Here is a 21,904-nt window from a genome sequence, read left to right on the forward strand (position 1 = left end):
TGGGGAATTACTTTACATGGTTTAGCTTTATCCTAATTGAGTTTAGCGCGATATCGCCGCTTTCTGGACTATATAAACCCCCTCCTCCCGCCGCTCGAACATCTTCTCTCCATCATCCCTATTTTCCCTTTGTTTCCTCGTAATTCTCTTGTCTCGTGTGTGCCGTGTCCATGCTTTCCCCTTGGCCCCCACTGCTAGTGTCACCTGGCCCGGCTGTGCCGCAGCTAAAACTATTGGCGACATAGTGACCATGTCCACTTCCCTTCTTCCCCAAAATTTCGCCTCACTCTACTGTCAAGTTACTCTAAAATCATGCACAGGCTGAGGTCCGCTACTGGGATATCTGGTCTTCTTGGGACTGTGGCTGGCTGAGGTTTCCTGTTCATTTTTTTTGATCTCATTTTCTTGTTGCATACACAACTGGCTATTGCTCTACATCCTATATTTGATGTTTTGGGTTCTGCACTCCCATCCTGCCAACACTGCCAATCCCATTCTTTCTGTGTCCTGGTACTTGTTGTCCTTAATCTCTCCCTTTCACAATCAGTTGGCAAACCCGATGTTTCTCATCTGTGGCGCACAGCAGTGATGAGTGCCTCCCACTTGTTGAGATGGTACACCAATGAAAAAAAAAAAATGCCTCTGCATGGCAGAAACAGTATCTACCTTGCTGCACCGCGGACCATTACATGTCAGGCCCTGACTGGAGTGCAGGGTCTGGAAGATCTGGCTAGTTGCAAGAGTAACATGTCCAGAGAACAAAAAAAATCTCCCCGATGATTCAAGCCTCGCGGCATGGCTCATGCATGATGTGGACATGATCCAAACTGCTCCAGTGCAGGTGAATTCTCAGTCACGCTATGATCCCTTTGGCCAGCAGCAAGATACTGAGTCAACAAAGATGGGTGTTCACTGGAAAAGGGACTTCAGCCTCAGCCTCGTGGGTGCTAAAATTGACCAGGAGAGAAAGGGATGATGCAACAATGCAATGCAATGTCCGAGTTTCCCCATCTTCACAAATTCACACTTTGATGAATTAACAGACTGATTCACTATTGGAAATTCGTGCATGCCATAAGACCGTGCAATGGAGCGGCTATGATCGCATGACAATCAGCTAGCACCCCTTCAGTCAGACAGTTTAGGAAATATGAAGCGAGAGGGGTTACGATCTTCTCTTACTTTCTGCAGGGATGGCGGCTGGTATTGCAAGGTGGTAGGTGACACTCATTTCCTGCCTTGTTTTACCAGGATTTGGCCGGCCTCCTCTCCATGGCACCACATTTCTGCTGCACCATGGTGATTCTTCCTGCGGGGAAAAGGTGGTGGAAGCGAGCAGGTAGAATGGCACCAGCAGGATTTCTCTCATTCGCCTGTGTTGAGGTTGTCATAAGCATAAAAGGCGCCACCTTCCTGACTAATAGAGCCTCGTCACCTATCTAGAGATATATGTGAATTAGATACAAGCGATGAAATTAGAGAGCCGTGACAAAGCCGGGTATCTGAACTTACCGCCATAGCGAAGATACTCTAGATGCACCTGGTTTCTCTATACCAACTGTTAAAGGCCAGGGCTATTGCATATCAGCGATCATAGAGCCTAATGGTGAAGGGGAAGATTCGATCTCTATTCACCTTAAATTCAGAGAGGCGCGGATGAAACTGGATGAAACCAGACACAATCAACAAGCCTCAGAATGGCTTTCTGCACTTGTCAACAGTGCGAAACAACGACAGCGTGGGATCGAAACAGAGTAAGATGGATAATATTTTGATAGTGTTCGATGTTATTACGTACAAAGAGAATCATGAAGAATCGTGAAGAGGTCGCTCCTCTAGGACTTAAGTGGGTTGGCATTTTGATGGGGCCTGGATATTAGCTCGACCAGATCCAGAAGATGATTATTTTTCAAAAAAGAAGCAAGGCGATTCATGTCCGATATCCAACGTTTACTCTGTCAGGCATACATGCAGGTAATCCTAGAAACGGGACATCTCATATTGGAAGAGCCAGCGTCATATGATCTTGCCTGGTGATCAGGAATAGTAGCATGTTTAATGAGCCGAAGTCGCACATGCAACTAAAAATTCATATAAGCCCTTTTACCAAAATAATTTCCAGAATTTAGAAATGCTATTATCCGGAGAACGTTCCATCAATCACGGATTTTCAAGCCTATGCACAGTCTCAGTTTCTGGGGGAATCTGCGACCTTTCCTCCAACCTCTCCGCTAACTGCCAAGCTGTAGCTGAGACCATTTTTCCGTACAAATTCTTTATGAGTGTGTACAATGACGGGGTACCTTCCCAGTTTAAGAAAAATATGCTCCGCTATTGATTGAACTGCCACAGGTAAATTTTGAGGTGATGCAGGCGTCACAGATATCACAGCAACCTGAAGTATTACATCAATCGGAGCTGAGTTTCTCAGAATCAACTGGACTTTCGCAAGGTGTCGGAGGCATTGATATACAAGGCTCTAGTTTTACATCTGTATTGGAAGAGGCATATGGTTTGCAGAACGCTGCGTCGGGTGCTCCGGTAACCCGGGAGAACGAAGAGAGCTCTGCTGAAGCATTCAATATGTCCAAGAAGAGACGTACCTTTAGATAGGCAATAATTCCACCGATTGGAACCGAGAGTTAACTTAGTGCTGTGGGCTTTATTACTGCTTCAACGCCATCTTTGTGAGCAACTAATTTACATAATCATTTTTATTGTTGAATGGCTGCTCATTTTGCTCAACTTTCCACCGAAGTTTCCTGTACAGAAATTAGCTATTAATAATTATAAATAGGATTTCATGACAAGAAGGATCGATTCACATTTTGTATTCCTTGCCTGACATAATTCCCAACGAGTCGAACAGCAAATTCTTCCACCTACTAAAATACTGTAATCCAGTTTGACGCCTTTACGTAGCCAAAATATCATTCAATCCTAGTCACAACAACATTATATTTCATTGTAATAGGTTATGCTACCTTTTGTTTGAGGCTTTATGTATCCTGATTACCGAGTACTAAGACCTGATGCATCTTCCCTGGCAGCCAGCACTTACCCACATCTGCAACACGACTGGTTGGTTGGCCTGTTTTAATCCCAAATAGGAATAGCTGCCTTCCTCAAAATACGATTCCAATCTCCCTATTGGTTCCTCGCTCAGCGGCTCTATCCGTTCCCACATTCGCGTTCTGCATCAACGCCAAGCCGGATCAACCCTTTGACCATAATCCTCCCTTTGATTAATATTATATATACCAGCATCCGTTCCCAGCGAGTTATCTTCTCTCGCAAGTATCATACATCAGAACTTCCTAACATTTCTGCATTTTTGTTCCGTGTTTGCTTCCCATTCATCATGTAAAATTAGCATACCAACCGAACTTTTCTCCCTTTACAACTCCCAGTTTACCTGCACCACTCAACAGTCTTTTATACCGTCAAAATGGCGGGACTTTCACAAGAAGATCGCGACATTATCAAGAACCATCCTCTAACCAACTTAGTCGATCGTTTACGAGGCGCGCTTCAGGAAGCTGAAAGAATACATGAGTCGCGTCTAATTTATGATGGCGCTGATGAGAGCCTGGACCAACTCTATCGAAATGTGATTTCAAAACTCCTCTCTGCTTTACAGGGAGAGGATGCAGCTTACAGCCTTCGCTCGCGAATGAGTAATGGGGATGTGGTGTCTGATCTAGCACACTTAGTTGAGCATCTCCGAAAGGCACAAGGAAACTTCAAGTATGACAACTACCGGCCGTTAGTGCACCTGGTTATTCAAAGGCCTCCGACTGAATCCCAGCATGTCACAACCTGGAACTTCGATGTCTGGAAAGCTGTATTTAACCTCATTGACAACATCCCTCGATCAACTCCTCCGGCGAGCGTTCCCCCCTCCTTTGACGGCACGCCAGTCAGATCCACCTCATCATCGCAGAAAGGTTCCGAGCAGACGCGTGAATTGGTGAATCCGAGAATCTTTGGGGAGATATGTGGCTGCACATTTCGAGATGTCGAGGGCTTCTTTGACAAGTACTTCAAAGGGAAAGACTGGAGTGACAAAGCAGATGCCATTTGTCAACGCGTGCTGGCCTCAGACAGTGATGGTGATTGGGCCCAGTTTCCTGATCCTCCTACACAGGACAATGTCCTTGCCTGGTGGTTTCGTCTTCAAAAAGACCTTCTCTTGGAATCACGCAGCACCTACTACACCACAGCAAGCAAAGCAGATCTTATCAGTTCTAAGGCAAAACGGCAAATCGATCTCCTTCTGAGAGCTAGAAGTACAACCCCCTTACAAAACAAACACAACTGGAGAGATATCCTGGTGGTTGGTGAGCTTAAAAAACCTGAGGAGAAGCTCAGGACCAAAGCCACATTACTGCAGATAGGCTGCTATGTGCGTGAGGTCTTTGCTGCACAGCCCACCCGGCAGTTTGTCCATGCATTCACTGTCTGCGGGACCAAGATGGAGGCATGGGTGTTTGACCGCTCGGGTCCCTACAGCTCAGGCATCATCGACATCTATACAAACTCAAGACAGTTCTTTCAGGTGCTTTTGGGCTACACCATGATGAGTGATGAGGAGCTGGGACTAGACACCTTTATTGCTAGGGATGAAGAGGGCATCAAATCTATGACTGTCAAAAGACCTGAACCCTCAGAGGAAATGGTGCTGCGGCTGGGTGAAATGCTTTCCTTTCAACGTGCCATTGTGTGTCGTGGGACTACATGTTTTCTCGCAGATGATGGAGAGGTTGTAGTCAAATTCTCGTGGGTATCGGACAAGCGGCGCCCAGAGGTGGAACTTCTCAAGCTAGCAAGTAAAAAAAATGTTCGAGGAGTTGCCAGGATCATTGGCCACAGTACCATCACCAGCATTGCCAACCTGCGCAGCGCCCTGACCTTCGACAACAAGCACCACAACTTCAAAAGTGCACCCCCCAGTACAGTCTCCTCATTTCATCAATCTCAGCTGCTCACTGAACCCTGTCACTTAGATATCTGTCGAAAATCATCTTCCAGGAAACGCAGATCTCCGGACAAAGAGGTGCAGGCATCCAAACAATCACATTCTATTAATCAACCGTTGAGTGACACTCAGCAGGAGAATGAACTAGCTTTCTCTATTCAGTCAGCACATGAGCCAAGCCTCTTCAACAGGAGTGGTGAGGAACTCTATGACAACCGTGTCCTCCGCTGCCTTGTGATATCACCCGCAGGCCGGCTGATCTACAAGTACAAATCACCCTTGGAGCTGCTCATGGCGCTTCGTGATGCAATAAAGGCGCACAGGTCTCTTTATCTAGATGGGAACATCCTTCATAGGGATATTTCAGAGAACAATATAATAATAACTGATCCAGACAAGGTGGATGGTCACTCAGGCATGCTAATCGATCTGGATCTTGCCAAGGAAATTGGGAGCGGGCGCAGTGGCGCACGCCACCAGACCGGCACAATGGAGTTCATGGCGATCGAGGTGCTGCTTAATATCGACCACACCTATCGGCATGATCTCGAATCGTTCTTCTACGTCCTTATCTGGCAATGTGCCCGTCACGGTTGGGAAAAACTAGATGAGCTACAGAGGCAGAGACAGGACCGGCCGAAAGACAGCATGTTGAAAAAGTGGTATAGTAGCACCTTCAGGGATATTGCAACTTATAAACGAGGCAACATGGAAGCTGGCGGATTTGAATACCTTCTGCAGGAGTTTCCACTGGGATTCGAGTGCGTCAAACCTCTCTGCAGGACCATACGAGGTGTGATGTTTCCTCATGGGAAGGAAGGACTTATTGTTGGAACACCGCAAGACCCAAAAAGGCTATATGATCCTATTATTAAGGCATATGATGATGCGATAGCTCTGATTGAAACCGAATATGAATAAGTATCATTTACATTAATTAATTAGCCTGCTTAATGCATACCAATTAGTCTACATAACTAGGCCATTTTACAACTCAAGGCAACAATGTTTTGAGCCCAGTTTCATTGCAAACTTCAAATCATTCGAAAGTCATGGTGGAGAATTTATTGGCAAAGTGTGTACGGAGGGCCTCCTCATACTGTGTAAGCAAGCCAATCAGGAGGCGGGCATCCTTACTTGCAATGTAAGTATCTCTCTATCCTCTGGTTGACCAAAGACTAACCCTTCATGCTCTAGTTCGCCGCCCATGGCCTTAATATCAGGGATGTTACCTCTTTTGGCGCTAAAGACATTCCACCTGTAACCGTCGAAATTAGGGGAATCAAAAAAACCGAAATTACCCGGTATTGCCGATAAAGTCAAGGGTGCGGTGCAGCAAAGAGAACGATTGGTGCGGCCATTCCAAAAAGTTTCTCGCTAGGGGTTGAGAAATACTATATAGAATACAGTGATCGCAAGGATTGCGAAGCCCTGCCGGCAAAATTCCCAAAACTCCGACCCGAAAGTATCATCGACAAGAAGGCTAGAGCATTGGAAAAACTTCTATCAAGAATCACCCCTGGCAACATTCGAGGGTTTGTGATCCTTGGGTTGATCGCAATCCCGATCTTAGCAATCCTTTTATCTTGTTCACTTATGGAGGTACATGGCACATACCAGATTAGGGGAGTTACATTGCCAGTACTTATGCTATTACGGTTGCTATCTGCTTGCATTCTAGTCATATCCTTCCTTGTCCCTACTGTCATTTTGCACTCTCTCTTATCAGCAGCGCATCGTGTTCCGCTCAAACTTGAGAAGGGTGAGGTCAGCAACCAATGTTTGGGAGCTCTATGCTGTTCAGCACTTATGGCAGCATGTGCCACTCTGGCACCTATTATACTCGGCCGTATGTCGGCCAAGCTATGACACTGTCACTGAAGTTGGAGTGAGATAAACCTTTTGCTTTTTAGTTGGTTGTGGGAAGAGCCTGGTGCTATGTCTGTAATTTGCTAGAGGTATACTTGGCTTGGACTTGTCGAAGATTTGGCGATTTGTTTCCAGTACGCGCACATGTATTTATGTTTCTGAATATAACTTGATATTGTACTTTCGTTTCCTTGGTAGTTCTTGATCAATATTACATCCCTTTTGGGGCTTTTGACTTTCCCTTTTTCGAACCCTAAATGTTCAGTCTATACTACATTTATCAACCAACCACTTAACTCCCGGGGCACATATATATATAGGGGGGAAAAGGGCCCCTTTCATCTATACTCTTCACCACACTGTCTCTGCAAGTTGCCTATTCTTGTTTTGAGGGGGCGGTAGGGAGGGGGTAAGTTGATAGGGGTTGTTTATAGCGGCCAGCTGTGCTTCTCGGGAGTACTGTTCTCGAGTGCCAGGTTTCTTCATCGTCTACCGTGGCTCTCTAGCTGACTTGGTTTGTTAGTATCAACCTTTCGCTCCTCCTATTCTCGGCTTTCATCTAGCCTTCCAGTCTCTCTTGCAAATTGGATAGCTGCTTTAATCATCACCATATCTGGCTTCCAATCGTCCGGCGATCCTTCAGGCTTATTTCCTAGCAGGCGAGGAAGATTGTTCACTCCCAGCCCAATTCTCTCCTGTAGATTTTGTCTCTGTTCGGTCCATTGGGAGCAGTTAGGCAGAGAGTGCTTCACGATGACCTCCAAAGATGGGCTTTGGCACCGGGCTCTGTAGGCCTCGATGGCATTCTCCATATGTTCTAATCGCTCCCGTAGCCACTTCCTCGGTAGTTGTCCCTGGCTGTGGTCATTGGGAATGTACACTGAGAAGATTACCATGGTAACCTCTGGAAGTGTGACCTGAACTCCCACTATGTCTGATGATTTCACCTCCACCTGCTGAAATAGTAGGATTTTCTTGGCCCAGATTGCTGACCGGTAGGGGTAGGTTGAGTCTGCCCTTACTGAGGGTCATAGGACTTCCCACTAGCGCGAGTATTGTCCTATGATGAATAGGTGTTCGAAATTTGAGTGGCAGTGTGGTTCTTGGATAAGTAGTAGACTTGCCTCCGCAAGATCCTCGTCATTAGCAGGCTGTGCTGTGCTTCTTCCATCTTTTTAAGGTTCGCTTGGATTATCTGTAACTTATGCATGGACATGTTTGTTGAGTAGCCCACAGTAGGCCGGGCACTGCTGTCCGTCACGAGGCGTGTGGCCCTCTTTCTTGCAGGTCGCGCACCGGGGTGTGGTTGCCTGGCAGTCCTTCTCCTCGTGGGACGTCTCTGCACATAGAATACACGCTGCGGGGGAGGGCACTGAGCTGCGATATGCCCATCAAGACTATGGCACTGAAAGCGCCTAGTGATCCGAGGTCGGTTCTCATACTCTACCACAAAGCGTGATTCCCCATCTACATCAAAGATTTGATGATGTTGGACCAACTAGTCCCTTGCCTCTTTGCTGGAAAGATAGACTACCATGGATCCATATTTCTTTCCGACATTGGGCCGACTCAGCCATCTTGCCCTGGTCACTGTGGTTGGTTTTTCATTATAAAGATTCTCTTCACTGAGCATTTCACACTTGTCTTTTGAGATCCATCCAGCTTTATCATGGACATCAATCACTGCCTCCTTTCTCACATTGTCGACCCTAATGGGGAATTCCTGAGGCAGGCCGAACTTGGCTCCCCTCAGGTGGAACTCCAGCTAACATCGGTTGACACGTACTTTCTGCTCGTCCTCTCCAGAGTAGAGTAGAATTCGATACCGGGAGGGGTTACTGGTGGTTGCCAGTCCTTTCACCCTGATCTGTTCGGTCTCCTTGAAGCTCTTGAGTGCTGTTTGGATTCAGCTCTTGGTGGCTTTTTGGGCTGTCGTATCTTGTCCAATTCCATCCACTTCTGACATGTCGATCACTATGGACGGCGAGGAAAGGCGAGAGGCATCAAGTTGGAACCTGCTGATGGGATAGATGCTAAGGATTTCCGCTGGGAGCTTGCTGGTGTAGCTGGGGAGGTGGCTGGTGGGATTTGCGCCGTGCCTGCCACCACAGATGTCCATGATGGAGGGGGGAAGGCGAGTTTGCTCTCAAGTTCCGCTACTTTGTTCCCAAGATTTGTAAATCTTGCCTTCCATCCCTATCATTATATTCTTCAATCCGCTGATTGTCTCGTGTAGTGCCGTATTTATCTCGTGGAGCGCTACATTCGTCTCGTGTAGCTTGGCGGTTGAAGCCTGATTTGCCTCAAGCTTATCAAGTAGTATTCTCACTAGATCCTGGAGCTCAGATGTCCCGCTTGCTTTTGCCGTCTCGAATATCAGGTGTGGATTGTTGCAGGCCTTGCGGTTGACCTTGACTGTTGCTTCTTCGGCGCTCCCGGTTGTTCATATACAAACGCGTCAAAGCCCACTGGGGGTTTACTGGCTCTCTTGGATTTCCGTGTTCCATCGTCGGCTCTATCATGGGTCTTGTTGGTCGAGTTTCTCGTCGTCGTTCCCGCAGCTAGGAACGCGTGTAGCTAGGCGTCGATTCGCGACGCATCGGCTTGTTCGGCCGCCATTGAGGCAGTCCTTCGTAGCAAGTGGCCCAAAGGGCTCGAGCCGCTTGATTGCCTTTTCTCAATCTAATACTCTCCTCAGCCATGCAGAGGAGCTTTTCCTGTGCAGAGGAGCATGAGGGGTGGTTAAGGTATACTCCGAGCTCTGAGCGTCACGTGCCCTATATGTGTGTGTATAGCGTTTCCTAGTTTCCCTAGCGATTCCTATATTAGCCCGAAGCCCATCACTGGGTGCTTGACCTGGAAAACACGCCTCTCCATCTTGAACCGGCGTTACCAGGGCTTCCTCGCTACATCCCTGTTAGCCAACTCCCGGACGAACCTGATTTTCCCCGGCGTTGCGATCATGGATCAAATAACAAAGCACAGAGTTGATCGAGCCGCTGAGGAGCTTATAGCTTCAATTGATCCTACAAGAGTCTGTGACCTGGCCACTTCCTTTCATCCTGCCAAAAGTGCCTGTCGGATCTTCTCAGACTGGAAGAAGGGTGGCTTTAATGTCTGTTTTCCTGTGATCTTTAACCAGGATCCCGAGAGCATGGAAGGTGAGAAATGGATGGTCAGGATTCCTCTCCTTCCTCGACTGGCATTTCCGAAAGAGAAGATGCGCAGTGAAATTGCAACCATGAAGTAGGCAGTCTTTTCCCAGGAGTCCTGAATTCATAGTATAACTACAAGCAAATCTAACAGCAAATAGGTATATTGCAGAGAAGACCACCATTCCCATTCCTCATCTACACGGTTACTCCATAAACAGCGATGACAACATCCTTGGCCTTCCATTTATGCTTATGGAGTATATTGAGGGGAAGACATTGGCTGGTGTTGTACTTCAAGATCTTGAGAAAAGGACAAGAGAACATTTTTACACCCAACTTGCTGATATTTATATCCAACTTTATCACCAACAATTCGACCAAATCGGAGCTCTCACCCTTGATGAGCATGATGAGGACTGGATATTTGCCAACAACCGCCCTCTAACAGTTGATGTCAATGATCAGGAAGTCAGTGGTTTTGATTTTTGTTCACATTTTCTCCCTCCTCAGCAGACTTTCACCTCGGCAATTGATTACATATACCTGATTTTCAGACTCATCTACAATGACTACTGCCGGTGCCCGGATTCCATAGTGGGGGAAGAAGATGCGCGACATTATCGATACAGTATTTGGGCAGGTCAGGGTATTGTGATGGAGTGGGTTAAACAAGAGTACAATCATGGCCCTTTCATTTTGATGCATGGTGATCTCCGCCCGTCCAATATTGTTATCGATGACAACTTCAACATCACATCAATTCTGGACTGGGAGTGGAGTCACACTCTCCCAGTTCAGTTGTTTGCGGTTCCCCCTTACTGGCTCACAAACCTCCAAGTGGCGCAAATTGCCGAGCCCTTATTCTCTTTCCCATATACAGTGGCAGCTCTAGACTTCATTGACTCCATGTGTGAGCTTGTGTACACTTCTTACAACCCTCACAGAAAACTGCGATCAGAGATTCCCATGGCGAGTGTTTGGCGCCAGCAGGCGTATGAGGACCAAGCTATTGCTCACGGACTTTTGAAACCCCACTCCTTCGGAAGCGTCTACTGCCATGCTCTAGATTCTTGTTACTACGATTGGGACCGTAACCAGCGAGTGGAAGCATTCTTTAAATTGAGAATTTGGCAATCTGAACTTGAAATTATGAAGCAAAAGGTAGTCGAATTGGCACACTTTGAAAAGGAGAGACAAAAGTTGGGAGTAGAACAACGTGTGACCTTTTCCTATCCAATTTTCACACAAGAGCAAGAAGCCGGGCTGGTGAGGAAGTTGAAGGATTTCAGCGAAAAAGCAGACAAGATCTTTAGGGATGGGAATGAAGTGGATCTCTTGGCAAGAGTTGAAAGAGAAGTCCGAAAAAAACAGGAGCTGAAAGCTGAGCTCGAAAGGCCACGCTCGCGGTGGCCACTTATCACCATTGGCGCGATATATCTAGTGTATATCATCAGTAGGGATCGGGGGAATTGAGTTATACACTATGAATGACTGAGTAATTCAATTGCGTCTCGCACAGCGGCCAAATTGGCTCTGATTCCATTGAGTTTCGCCCTCTGGTTGTGAATCTGTTGCCCCACCGTCATGCCGGTATTCTGCATGAAACGGGCATTTTGAGCCTCCCTGGCACTCGTGTTCAGCAGTTGCATTGCGTGTGCCTGAGCCTCAAGATCATTCATGTAGGCTAGCACCTGAGTCTCTTCTTGTTCCAGCTGCGTGAATCGCTGTCTTTTGGCCTGTAGCTCGGCTTGGATGTCTTGGAAAAGACTCTGTTCATTGGGGGGGGCCATTTCGTATATATGGATTCTTGGCTTTTGTGGTAGGGCAAGAGAGAAGAGTCGACGAGAATGATTTCAGTTGCCTGCACTCTGTATAATTCTAAAATTCAAAGGATGGAGGCAGAAACGATGCGAGGTTTATAAACCCTCTCAGCACCGTCCCTCCCGGTCTAAAGCAAAGAGATGAATGAGGCCGAGATCCTTGATCTGCCTTTCTTGCCAGCACATTGCCTGATGCATGTCCTTGCAGGCAGATGGTTGCCTTGATTTGGCATTTTCATGTGGAAGCAAGCCTTTTTATTAGCCAAATGACTCCGGAACGAGCCAAAGAAAGCCTCATATTTTCTTTTTGCGCAGTTCAGTGAGTCAGGCTTTGAATGACAATCAGCACTTGCAGCGGGGAAGATATGTGACACGTGCAAGGCGTTTATCGCCCATAAACCCCCGAATTTGCTGGCTGACGCGAAAAGGCAGGCAGGATCCTTTTGGCTGCTCAGTCAGGACTGCGGTCGCAGCCCTTTCTCAATTTTCAATGTAAAACCCAACACGGAGCTGACTCACTTTGAGGTCTTGGTTCGGGAGGAGGAGGGGAGGAAGTCGAGACATGTAGGCTACTGGGGCAAAAGAGCTCAGTCACCACCAGCGCACTGCTGGTAGAAGGGCCGATCAACTCCCGGGACCCCCAACAAGACATTCATGGACGCACGTGACACTCAGGGCTTGGATTCTCAACCAACTTGGACATCGGATTATCTCATTGTTCCGGCGCACTAGCCAATGATTCTTCGTTCTTCATCTTTGTCAATCATAACAAGGCCTTGCAGTTCGCACAGACTATAATAATATCCCTTGCGGTTCAGAAGATATGGATGTGTTCCCCTCTCCACAACACTCCCATCCTTCACTACAAGAATCTGATCCGCATCCATCACATTAGATAGGCGATGCCTATGGAAGGAACTGTTACTAAGAGATAGTGGCTTGCGGTTTGAAGAGACTTACGCAATAACAATCATGATCCGACCAGCACAGAGCTGCTTCAATCCTTGTTGCACACATGCTTCGGTCTCGCTGTCTAGACTGCTGGTGGCTTCGTCCAGGAGTATAATCTTTGGGTTTTTGAGAATCACTCGTGCTATCGCGACACACTGCAGTTCGCCACCATCTCCAACCATGGTACCATAACCATTTGGGAGACTGATGATTTTATCATGAATAGCGGCAGCTTTACATGCATCCTTGACTTCCTCATGGGTGGCATCCAGCTTTGCAAAGCGAACATTTTCCTCAATCGTGCCCTGGAACAGGGTAGTATCTTGAGAAACAATACCAAGCATTGCCCTCAGGCTATCAAGCGTGACATTGGATAAAACCTGTCCATCAATGCTGATAACACCAGCGGTAGGATCTCGCAGCCGGTGGAGCAGGCTTAGAATTGTTGATTTTCATCCCCCAGACTTTCCAACAATGGCGGTCTTTTTGCCAGCGGGCACATGAAAGTTGATATCTTTCAAGACTATTCTCTCCCCATCATAAGAGAATCTAACCTTCTTAAAATCTATAAAATCTTCTTCTTTGCAAACCAGAGGTTGAGCGCTGGGACTGTCAGTAATGGCTGGGTCCTGGTGCAAAACCTTCATCAACTCTTCAGCCTCAACCATCTCTTTGGCAAAATCTCTAAATCCATGAACAAGCATCTGTAGAGGGCCTGAGAGTTGTGCCCAGTAACTGAGCAGCATCACAAAGCTTCCAACACACTTTGTGCCAGAGGCAACCTTGTATGCTGTGATAATCAAGGCCGCCGCCAGCTCCAACTGGAGAGTTGTTGATTGAGCAGCAGTCACCATGCCTCTTCAGAGCATTGATGTAGCTCTCAACTTCAGCTGGTCTTGAACAGCAGACCAGACTTGATTTTGTTCATGAGGGACACAACTAAAGTATGCCGCTATCCTCCAATGACTAAGAGACTCTTGGAAGATGGTTGCCTCATTTGTCTGTTTTTCCGCCCACTGCTTCCATCTGTCTTGCTGGTGGTGAATCAGCTTGCTAGATGTCCACACTAACACCACGGCCACGGCTGCAACTATCAACGACATATAAGCGCCAAAGATGTAATATAAAGTGCCGGCGGCCAAAGCTAGATCCACAATCATCGGGACCACCCAAAAACATATACGCTTGGCCACACCACCTCGGGCTCCTCGGCCACGAATAACAGTTTGTGCCAGAGCTGTTGAGTTCGTTTTGTCATGAAAGTCACTCGACAAGGACATGATATGGTTGAATGCTGTGGTGGTTATTTGATGGTATGAATGATTGTCAAGGACCGTCTGCACATGCTCCCTGAGCACTACTAATCCGCCACTTGAGCCGAGCCATTGCAGTAGCATAAATACCATTATCTTTTTCCCGGGGATGGTTCCTTTAGACAATTAGCAGCATACTAGAATTAGAATTAGGTTGGCCAACAATGGCTCACTGTTGAAGTCTGCCAGCGCATCTATTATCAATCCAAGCTGAAGAGGGATGGCTATGTTCACCACCTGCTCAGCAACTAGGCATCCCTCAATGCCTAGGTAGAGTAGTTGATAGCCTCTTTTTCCTGATGGCCAAAAGAAGTAAAACATCACCTTATTCAGAGTACTTAGCGACGGCCATTCTAGCAGGGAATAAACACATACCTTAAAAAAGTTCCAGTAGTCCAAAATGCTACATGCAGCGCCACATTCGCTGGAGCTTAGACTTTCTTGTAAGAGAGGCACCCTCTCTGGGTTGGATATCCCGGTTGTCATGATGCATGAGGCAAAAACAGCCAATGCCACAAACATTGTAAGCAGCGCAAGTCTGAGACCCTCAAAAGCAATATTGCTAGTCGAGGGTTGAATGTGTTGCAGAACAGACACCACAATAAAACAAATTCAGTTGTCAGATATACTATCCAGGTGCCGTAGAAGGGGTAGCTAATCGGCGCCTTTGAATCAATACACGAGAGTAGAATCACCAGCCACGTAAAGCTCGATGTCCATAGGTAAAGCTGCGGAAACCAAAGTGAGCAGACATGAAAACATTGTGAACAAGAAGCAGCCACATACAAATCTGGCCCCCCTCGCGGGAGCATTAGATCCTGATTTGACAAAGGCGACAAGAACTAGCGCGTCCACCGCCTGAGACTTGTGAGTGATATGACTATGAGCTAGAAGATAGTGAGTCTTGTACATAGCTCAATATCATAGTTGCTATCAAACAGCTGATTGCAACTCGCCAACACTGTGCCAATGCTTCAGGAGTCGCGTTGCGCTTGGCGGATATTTTTGAAGGCAAGCAGAGACAAAAAGGAATAACAAGGGGATGAGAGGTATGGAGGAATGGAGCAGTTCTACAAGAACTGCTCTACTCTATGTCTTGCTATCCATACTGAAGGGCATGGAAGAGGGAATTCAAAAATTAAAGGAAAAAAGCTGTCACGCAGGGTGCACTGCTCTATATAGCTTCTCCTCAGAGGTGTGAAGTGGGGAAAAGAGCCTGGGAGTTTATAGTGATGATTGAATGAACACTCAAGCATGCCTGATTCTATCTTTGACTAGACACCATCAAAGCGAAAGCTACATGGTGCTTGACTTTGATAGGAGTGAGGCGAGGAGTCCGCATTTTGCATTTTGCTTTAATGAAGTCTCGAAGATCAGGTAACGGAGAAGCTTTGATCTTTTGTCTGAAGATGCTAAGGGAATGCTTGAAACAGGTCCTAGGCCTGGATGCGCGAAAAGGTATAAAACCAGATACACCATTCTGTAAACAAATGGTTTGGGAGACCGCCTCGCATAGACCAAGTTACTTCTTGCAGAAGTCTCAACGGCAAGAGAATAAATCAAAGCAAGAAAAGTTTCCGAGGCTTGGTTTGGGTTAGGTACCTGAAGCGGAATGGTTTTAAATCTTCATGGGGAGTTGAGCCTACTCTAGGCATGCTCTGGGCAGAGGAAGCTCAGGGATTGCCCTGTTCTTCAAGCCATTCAATGCCAGAATCCATTGGGTGTCCATATTGTGTCTCTGGGTAATCCATTGGGAAGGGTCGAAATCCCATCCACTCCCGTCGGCTGGGTTTCGCGTCAAGAGAAATATTGAGGCTTGCACGCGCCCAACGTGGGAAGATTCTCGCCTTGGCTTTTCATTATTAACTAACGTTAACTCGTGAACACACGCTTCGCATTTGCCAGCGCGCCGCCGTTTGGGGTGACCTTCCTGTTGCGGTTTAGCGCCGCCCGATCGGGTGTGGTGCTCTGCGCTAGACCTGGCATGGAAAGTTCCGCCGCCAGCCGCTCGACACGCAGCCTCCATCTATCAAAGTTCGTTGGTGCGTTGCTCGACGGCCTCCATCTGCTTTCCTTTCACTCATGCTCGCGCGTTCACCTTGGACTGCTTACCCGCGCCCGTCCTGTCATGCTGGACGCTATGGCTCCGCACTCAACCTCGCCAGCCCACACTCGTTCAAGGGACTAGCTCTGTGAGAGAGACGATGATTGCGACGCCCAGGGCCTTTCTCTACCTTTCCCCTTTCCCATTCTGCCAGCCCCTTGCAGAGGAGCGGGCCACAAATTACGCGGACGGCGGCATAGCCGGATCACTGGATTCGGGCTTGTTTCAGCATGTTTTCTTAGCCTGCATCCACGGCGTGGACGCTCTCCATTCTTGGTTCTAGTCTAGACAGTCGATGGTTTGCCTGGCACACCACCCTCGCCTCAATCATTTCGCTGGCGTCTCGTCAGCTGGTGTGGTGTATTCATCTTAGGGTGGGTGGCCTAATAGACGCACTTCAGTTTCTGAGTTGGCCAACCGGCCGAGGTATCGCTAAGCCTCGGCTGGGATGGGCTGTTGGCGCCTCCTCCTAAAGGCAAGCTGGGTAGGAAAAAGATGCATCATCTGGGTCTCCCTGTCCCATTCCCCGATACGTCCTGAAACCATGGCTGTGGCTTTGGATTTGCAACGACCCCACGGCCAAACGGAACAAGGCGATCCGGTTTGCCTGATAAAACGGTATTGTGACATCCTCTACAGCGGCTTGCAAGGATTATTCCTTCCTTTCTAACGTCCTACTTTTACTGGCCGCGTGATTGGCAGCGACGCAGCGCGAGAGTGATCTCTACGGGTCTTGACTGGATTTTCAGGAGAAAGTCGAACAGTGGAGTCTGGCACCCCTGACTGTTTGCCAAAATTGGATCATCCAGGGCTTGCTCCGCCTGCTTCGCACCCCTTTAATCTGTAGACCTTCGCGTAACATACGATTTTCGCGTTGTTGAAGCTTTCTTGTTCTCATATTGAAGCCTATCCAACCCTTCAAGAACACTAATCTGCTGGCGTCTAGCCCTTTTATACTACCTGCTCAATTCCCTAATTGAGATCGGTGTATAAGATGCTATAGCTGTGACGGCGCGGATTCGGACCCTGTCCCAATCGGGTCGTTAGGGCTAAGTAGTAGGGCAACGGGATTCGCCTGACAGGATGATATAGATGTGTTAGGTAGCTGGTTTGTTTACTTCTTTCTTTCCTTTCTCCAGCTTTGTATTCTCGTACTAGGGACAATATAATATGCAGTTCATCTCTTATTAGACCGTTCCATCACAATAGCAGCCTGTTCGGGTGGTGTAAAAGGCTGTTTTTGAAGTCTCTTCAAAACATGTTGGAGATTGTAGGCGTGAATCCCAGTAGCTCCAAAGCCCCCAGCAATATTTGAAGCAATGACTGCTTTAAGCAATGCAGGATGAAATAGGCTCCAGATATCGCGTTTTGTAGTCCTTAGGAAGCCAAAGCCCCTGCGTAAATGAAGTGTGAAAGAACTTTGGGAATAAGTTCACGGCTCTAAAGGCACATCCTGATGAAGAATTTTGATACCTGGAAGCGTCTATAGCCATCTCTAAGGTGGCAAAATTACGGACCTACCAACCCCGAAATAATAGGTATGACTGATAAGATTAGCTGATTAGGTGCAGCAGTAGGGCAGGGTTCCTTATACCAAGGGCCAAATGCGTCCTCAAAGGAACTATTCATATGACATTCGCCATTCGGAGGCTTCCGAATTCCAAATTATCTCGTCCATTGGCCAACCGCAAGTTAGACATTGAAGAAAACCTCGTCGAATGCAAGTAAAGAAGAAGACGGCCGTATTTCCATGCCGTGAAGGCTATCAAGTTTTCCATTATCACATCTGCTACCTTGGGTCCAACTCACTCGAAGCATTCCACTCATTGATCTTTGCTGCCTATTTCTGGCTCGACTTGAGTCAAGAGGTGACAAAACCCTTGATATTCTTATTCCGTGTTGTCACGCGAGCAAGTAATCTTCCTTTATAATTAAATACCTCAAAGTGCAAAGTCTTGAACATTCTATCTTTGGCAACTTCTAAACCATACATCAAAATGCAACGAACTACGAATAAAAATCAGAGAAATCTTAGCACGCTAGCCCACCAGAAATATCTTCCTTCCAGCCCTTTCCTCTCGTCCCACCTACAGCAGGACCTTCCTCGCAGTCTCCAAGTCATCGATTTCCTTATTCAGCTAGTTATGCTTGAGTCTCAACTAGGATCTTCGCCCGCAAGATCCTCCAGGAGCTCAGAGATCAATCGTTGGACATAGCCAGGAGACAACAATCCCAAGGGTGTTTCGGGTCCGGTGAGGAAGTGGTAATGTGCCACACCCTTGGCTACGTCCAACTGTTTGGTGCTTGTTTACCTTCATGGCTCGTGAAGATTCTAGCATTTACTTATGACTTATGGTCACGTGGAGCACAGTATCACCCAACAAAGGAAGAATTGAAAGGCCGACAAGCCGATGGTTTCCACACCCTTTGAAACAGTTCAATTTTACCGAACCGCCTTGGGGCAGCTTTAACTAACCGACTTGACACTCTCCTGGTGATAGCTGGGTTAAAGCAGCCCGCCTCCAGCGCTTCTCCGGGACTAGTGCCATAGAGTATTTTGGGAAAATCCAGATTCCCTCTTGACTATAGGAGGTAGATAGAAAAGGATATTGTGATGATGGTGCAATTTAGCTATATAGGGACTTGGAGGTTCATCCAAGCTCATTCCTTTTTGAGCTAGATAAACCGGTATTTGACTCTTTGACTTGTCACAATTCCTGCTGCCTTTACTGTAAAGTGCGACCAGCCCATGAAAAAGGGGCAGAGTAACCTGATCCATTGAGAACAATCTTCACAGAACTATTTGTTCATAGGTATGGAGACTTATTTGGCAATAAAAATAAATAATTATAATTTGTGTGAAAAAAGAAATAAACTAAAGCTGTCTTTTCATTAGTTTATTCCCAAGGTCGTCCAACCCAAATTGGAACCAAAGATGAGAGAGAGTATCATGATTGCACAAGATTTTCTGGGCCAAATTGCTGAATTCACATCATACATCAGATGACCTTACATGCAAATCACATCTGGGAAGGGGAAAATGTGTATATGCTGTAAATCACAGTGTATGGGAGATTACAAAAATGATGAAAATCGCCATCACTTGGGTAGCCCACACAGAAACACCGTAACTTCTGTCAAAATCTTCTAGGAGCCGTTCATCTTATTATCGTCCCACAGCACCATACCAACACAAGCCCAAAATACCACCTACAAAAATAGCAACGGCAGGAGGAACCTTGAACCAAGCATTTCCAGCGTAGGATAGAGCGGCTACGACCAACCAGAATGGCTCCTTTCCCAAACTTTGTCCCGATATGGAGTCGGCGCTCAGATACCCAATTTCCCAGAGCCGATATACAGCTGTGAAGACTAACCCGACCGCTGTAGCATTGATACCTCGCAACAGACTTGTAATGAAAGGGCTGCTTCGAATGCTTCTCCAAATGCTCTGGAAGCCCACTGCCAGTGTGGTACCAGGAAAGAAGATGCCTAGGAACCCTAAAAATGCGCCTAGAATAGTGGGATTCGTGGAAGGCACCAAGGCTAAAGCACCCAGGTAAACAGCAAAGTTAAAATTTGGTCCTGGGAAGGCTTGAATAATGGCGAGGCCGATCAAGAAATCTCGAGGAGACACCCAGCCAGGCTCAACGACGTATTCGCGGAGTAGGGGGATGACAACGGGGCCACCTCCAAAGATAATAGTTCCCGCAAGGTACATGCTTGCAAATAGATCCAATTCCAGTGGGGGTTTATTGACAACTCCACGTGCAACAAGGATAGCGACAAAGGTAGCTGATAATTTTGTGAGTGAGACGTGCTAATATTGTAGCGTGATGCTAGGCACTGACCAAAAAAGCCAACAATAATTAAAATTCCCCATTTGGTAGGAATCTTGTGCGAACGTGTATCTATACTCGCAATTCGGTTTGTTTCCTGCTCACCTACAGCGTAAAAACCAACAGGTGTATTGGATGAATTGGTATTACTTGCAATACCAGATCGTTTCTGCACCCCACCTGTAGGACGTGGCAGCTCACGTAAAGTGGTTGACTGTCCACTGCTTTCTTCGACCTCTCGCTGAGGGTCTGAGTTTCGACGAAGTTTTCTTCTCATTTTGGCGATATTCTGGCGGCCAACGAGGTCCCATGCAACAGTGGATATTCCTCCGATTATAATAAGCACTGGAAAATACCAAAGTGCATTGTAACAAAGGCCAGCACACCCGCCCATGATAACGAGAATCCTTGTTAACGGATCTTTGATTGCTTTCTCCGCCAGCTGCAATCATTAAATTAGCTATGTCCAGTAGTTACAAGGCAATGGGAGGCAGTATATATGTATACCTGTACAGCCGCGAGGGTGATTATCCCAACAGTGGACGCATTTAGGCCAGAGAGAAAAGCATATACAATATCAGGAAGCACCTCATCTATCTGTTGGACTCCAAGGGAAAGCCCATACATTCCGATTGCACCAGGGAGGCTAACCATGTTAACGATATCAGTTCAATCCTCATATAAAAGCAGCAAATACATATCATTCCAGAGGGATCCTAATACCAACCTCCAAATCAAGAAGACAAGAAGAGCTGGTAGAAAGCCAGCATGGATTAAAGAGATGCAGAATAACATCTTTGTGCTGCCAGGGCCTGGTAACGCCTGACATACAGCAAATAGTTCTTGATACTAAAAGGATTGTTAAAAATTGTCAGTTTCATGGAGTTTTGTTAATAAAAAAAGCTTCGGAATATATTATCCTCCTTACCGTTTGCTCGTCGATCCAGGGCGTTTTCTCTCCTCGGCCTTCAACAAATTTCTGGTAGAAAATTCTGAAATGCACTGGGGGTCCACCAAATGAGGTAAACCCCAGGTGCCAATTGCGGTGAATCACATCCAGAAAGCGATCCATGAGTTTCTCATTATTTGCCTCGTAAGGGGCGCGAGTGCTATGCGGATGCAAGCGCCAGCCTCTGAAAAGAGCGTCCAACGGCATTGCTGCGATCAGGATCGGTTACGAGACAATGGAATAAACTGTAGCCTGCTCTGTCCGAAGCACGGGGTGTAGCTCTTCTTATATTTTCAAACAGAGGATTTCTAGGCAGATATGAAAAATCCGATTCGGCATCGCCAATGGCGATTGTCGCTTGAGCCAAATTAGCAGCATAAGTAGGGATTTCCAAGGCGAGGTCTGGAGGATTTGATCGTCCCTATTATTCTTCTTGAAGGCTCCCCGCCGCTCTCTGCCGACAACCACGCCATTACAGCAAGCAACAACGTGCTCGCCGTTCCGTTCTTGCAATGTGATTAGTCGGCGGGCGATATCTTGGCTACGAATCATTGGTTCTTGGTATTCATCTCACGTGATGTAATTTACAAAAGCAGTCTAGTGTATTATTAATAAGCAGCTTCAACCAGGTTAAATTTAGTTTTTTTATCACGACTTCTTTTTCTCTTTCCGCACAACTCAGAAACTTCAAAAACAAAGCTATTATTTTTCAATTGAAGAATACCATCAGCTCTGGCTGAGTGCTAATTTGTTGATGCACTAACATCACTCTTTAAAAAGCAGAAGCTCGAACAGCTAACACTTTTGCTTGAACGGTTGAATGCTTGAATTGGTACGTGCCTCATCTTACCCAGCTGCCGATTCCATTCCTTCTTGCCAATGATGATATACACCAATACAATTATTTTCTGGTACCTCTTATGTCA

General features: G+C 46.9%; 12 protein-coding genes across 12 annotated transcripts; 3 read left to right on the forward strand and 9 right to left on the reverse strand.

Moving 5' to 3' along the window:
• Positions 1 to 42: 42 nt before the first annotated feature.
• On the reverse strand, positions 43 to 243 carry BDBG_17137 (uncharacterized protein; the record flags this gene model as incomplete). Its single annotated transcript, XM_031724923.1, has 1 exon — positions 43 to 243. One exon carries the CDS (start codon positions 241 to 243, stop codon positions 43 to 45), a length of 201 nt encoding a protein of 66 aa, XP_031578572.1.
• Positions 56 to 2,785, forward strand: BDBG_04560 (uncharacterized protein). Its single transcript, XM_031721726.1, has one exon. It carries the CDS (start codon positions 2,368 to 2,370, stop codon positions 2,611 to 2,613), a length of 246 nt encoding a protein of 81 aa, XP_031578574.1. The 5' UTR covers positions 56 to 2,367; the 3' UTR covers positions 2,614 to 2,785.
• On the reverse strand, positions 1,217 to 2,222 carry BDBG_17138 (uncharacterized protein). Its single transcript, XM_031724924.1, has 3 exons — positions 1,636 to 2,222; positions 1,513 to 1,574; positions 1,217 to 1,439 (listed from the first exon to the last, which is right to left on the reverse strand). The coding sequence occupies exons 2-3, from the start codon at positions 1,516 to 1,518 to the stop codon at positions 1,245 to 1,247; spliced, it is 201 nt and encodes a 66-aa protein (XP_031578573.1). The 5' UTR covers positions 1,519 to 1,574; positions 1,636 to 2,222; the 3' UTR covers positions 1,217 to 1,244.
• Positions 2,786 to 3,116: 331 nt separating the features above from the next.
• Positions 3,117 to 5,909, forward strand: BDBG_04561 (serine/threonine-protein kinase Sgk2). Its single transcript, XM_002624651.2, has one exon. The coding sequence runs from the start codon at positions 3,449 to 3,451 to the stop codon at positions 5,897 to 5,899; it is 2,451 nt and encodes an 816-aa protein (XP_002624697.1). The 5' UTR covers positions 3,117 to 3,448; the 3' UTR covers positions 5,900 to 5,909.
• A 247-nt stretch (positions 5,910 to 6,156) lies between these two features.
• Positions 6,157 to 6,728, reverse strand: BDBG_17139 (uncharacterized protein). Its single transcript, XM_031724925.1, has one exon. The coding sequence runs from the start codon at positions 6,685 to 6,687 to the stop codon at positions 6,373 to 6,375; it is 315 nt and encodes a 104-aa protein (XP_031578575.1). The 5' UTR covers positions 6,688 to 6,728; the 3' UTR covers positions 6,157 to 6,372.
• Positions 6,729 to 7,389: 661 nt separating this feature from the next.
• BDBG_17140 (uncharacterized protein) lies at positions 7,390 to 7,743 on the reverse strand (the record flags this gene model as incomplete). Its single annotated transcript, XM_031724926.1, has 1 exon — positions 7,390 to 7,743. The coding sequence occupies one exon, from the start codon at positions 7,741 to 7,743 to the stop codon at positions 7,390 to 7,392; it is 354 nt and encodes a 117-aa protein (XP_031578576.1).
• A 1,010-nt stretch (positions 7,744 to 8,753) lies between these two features.
• Positions 8,754 to 8,966, reverse strand: BDBG_17141 (uncharacterized protein; the record flags this gene model as incomplete). The annotated part of the gene is made up of 1 exon (XM_031724927.1): positions 8,754 to 8,966. One exon carries the CDS (start codon positions 8,964 to 8,966, stop codon positions 8,754 to 8,756), a length of 213 nt encoding a protein of 70 aa, XP_031578577.1.
• A 117-nt stretch (positions 8,967 to 9,083) lies between these two features.
• On the forward strand, positions 9,084 to 12,455 carry BDBG_04563 (uncharacterized protein). The gene is made up of 2 exons (XM_031721727.1): positions 9,084 to 10,093; positions 10,161 to 12,455. Exons 1-2 carry the CDS (start codon positions 9,810 to 9,812, stop codon positions 11,473 to 11,475), a joined length of 1,599 nt encoding a protein of 532 aa, XP_031578578.1. The 5' UTR covers positions 9,084 to 9,809; the 3' UTR covers positions 11,476 to 12,455.
• On the reverse strand, positions 11,063 to 12,408 carry BDBG_04564 (uncharacterized protein). Its single transcript, XM_031721728.1, has one exon. The coding sequence runs from the start codon at positions 11,790 to 11,792 to the stop codon at positions 11,484 to 11,486; it is 309 nt and encodes a 102-aa protein (XP_031578579.1). The 5' UTR covers positions 11,793 to 12,408; the 3' UTR covers positions 11,063 to 11,483.
• A 95-nt stretch (positions 12,456 to 12,550) lies between the features above and the next one.
• BDBG_17142 (uncharacterized protein) lies at positions 12,551 to 14,438 on the reverse strand (the record flags this gene model as incomplete). The annotated part of the gene is made up of 5 exons (XM_031724928.1): positions 14,260 to 14,438; positions 13,659 to 14,202; positions 13,239 to 13,631; positions 12,783 to 13,208; positions 12,551 to 12,728 (listed from the first exon to the last, which is right to left on the reverse strand). Exons 1-5 carry the CDS (start codon positions 14,405 to 14,407, stop codon positions 12,551 to 12,553), a joined length of 1,689 nt encoding a protein of 562 aa, XP_031578580.1. The 5' UTR covers positions 14,408 to 14,438.
• Positions 14,439 to 15,051: 613 nt separating this feature from the next.
• On the reverse strand, positions 15,052 to 17,530 carry BDBG_17143 (uncharacterized protein). The gene is made up of 2 exons (XM_031724929.1): positions 16,146 to 17,530; positions 15,052 to 16,106 (listed from the first exon to the last, which is right to left on the reverse strand). The coding sequence occupies exons 1-2, from the start codon at positions 16,149 to 16,151 to the stop codon at positions 15,729 to 15,731; spliced, it is 384 nt and encodes a 127-aa protein (XP_031578581.1). The 5' UTR covers positions 16,152 to 17,530; the 3' UTR covers positions 15,052 to 15,728.
• A 1,257-nt stretch (positions 17,531 to 18,787) lies between these two features.
• BDBG_04566 (chromate ion transporter) lies at positions 18,788 to 21,486 on the reverse strand. The gene is made up of 5 exons (XM_002624656.2): positions 20,958 to 21,486; positions 20,757 to 20,878; positions 20,537 to 20,675; positions 20,042 to 20,471; positions 18,788 to 19,985 (listed from the first exon to the last, which is right to left on the reverse strand). Exons 1-5 carry the CDS (start codon positions 21,183 to 21,185, stop codon positions 19,357 to 19,359), a joined length of 1,548 nt encoding a protein of 515 aa, XP_002624702.1. The 5' UTR covers positions 21,186 to 21,486; the 3' UTR covers positions 18,788 to 19,356.
• Positions 21,487 to 21,904: the final 418 nt, after the last annotated feature.

Source organism: Blastomyces gilchristii (assembly GCF_000003855.2).
Source record: "Blastomyces gilchristii SLH14081 genomic scaffold supercont1.9, whole genome shotgun sequence".
NCBI lineage: Eukaryota > Fungi > Ascomycota > Eurotiomycetes > Onygenales > Ajellomycetaceae > Blastomyces > Blastomyces gilchristii.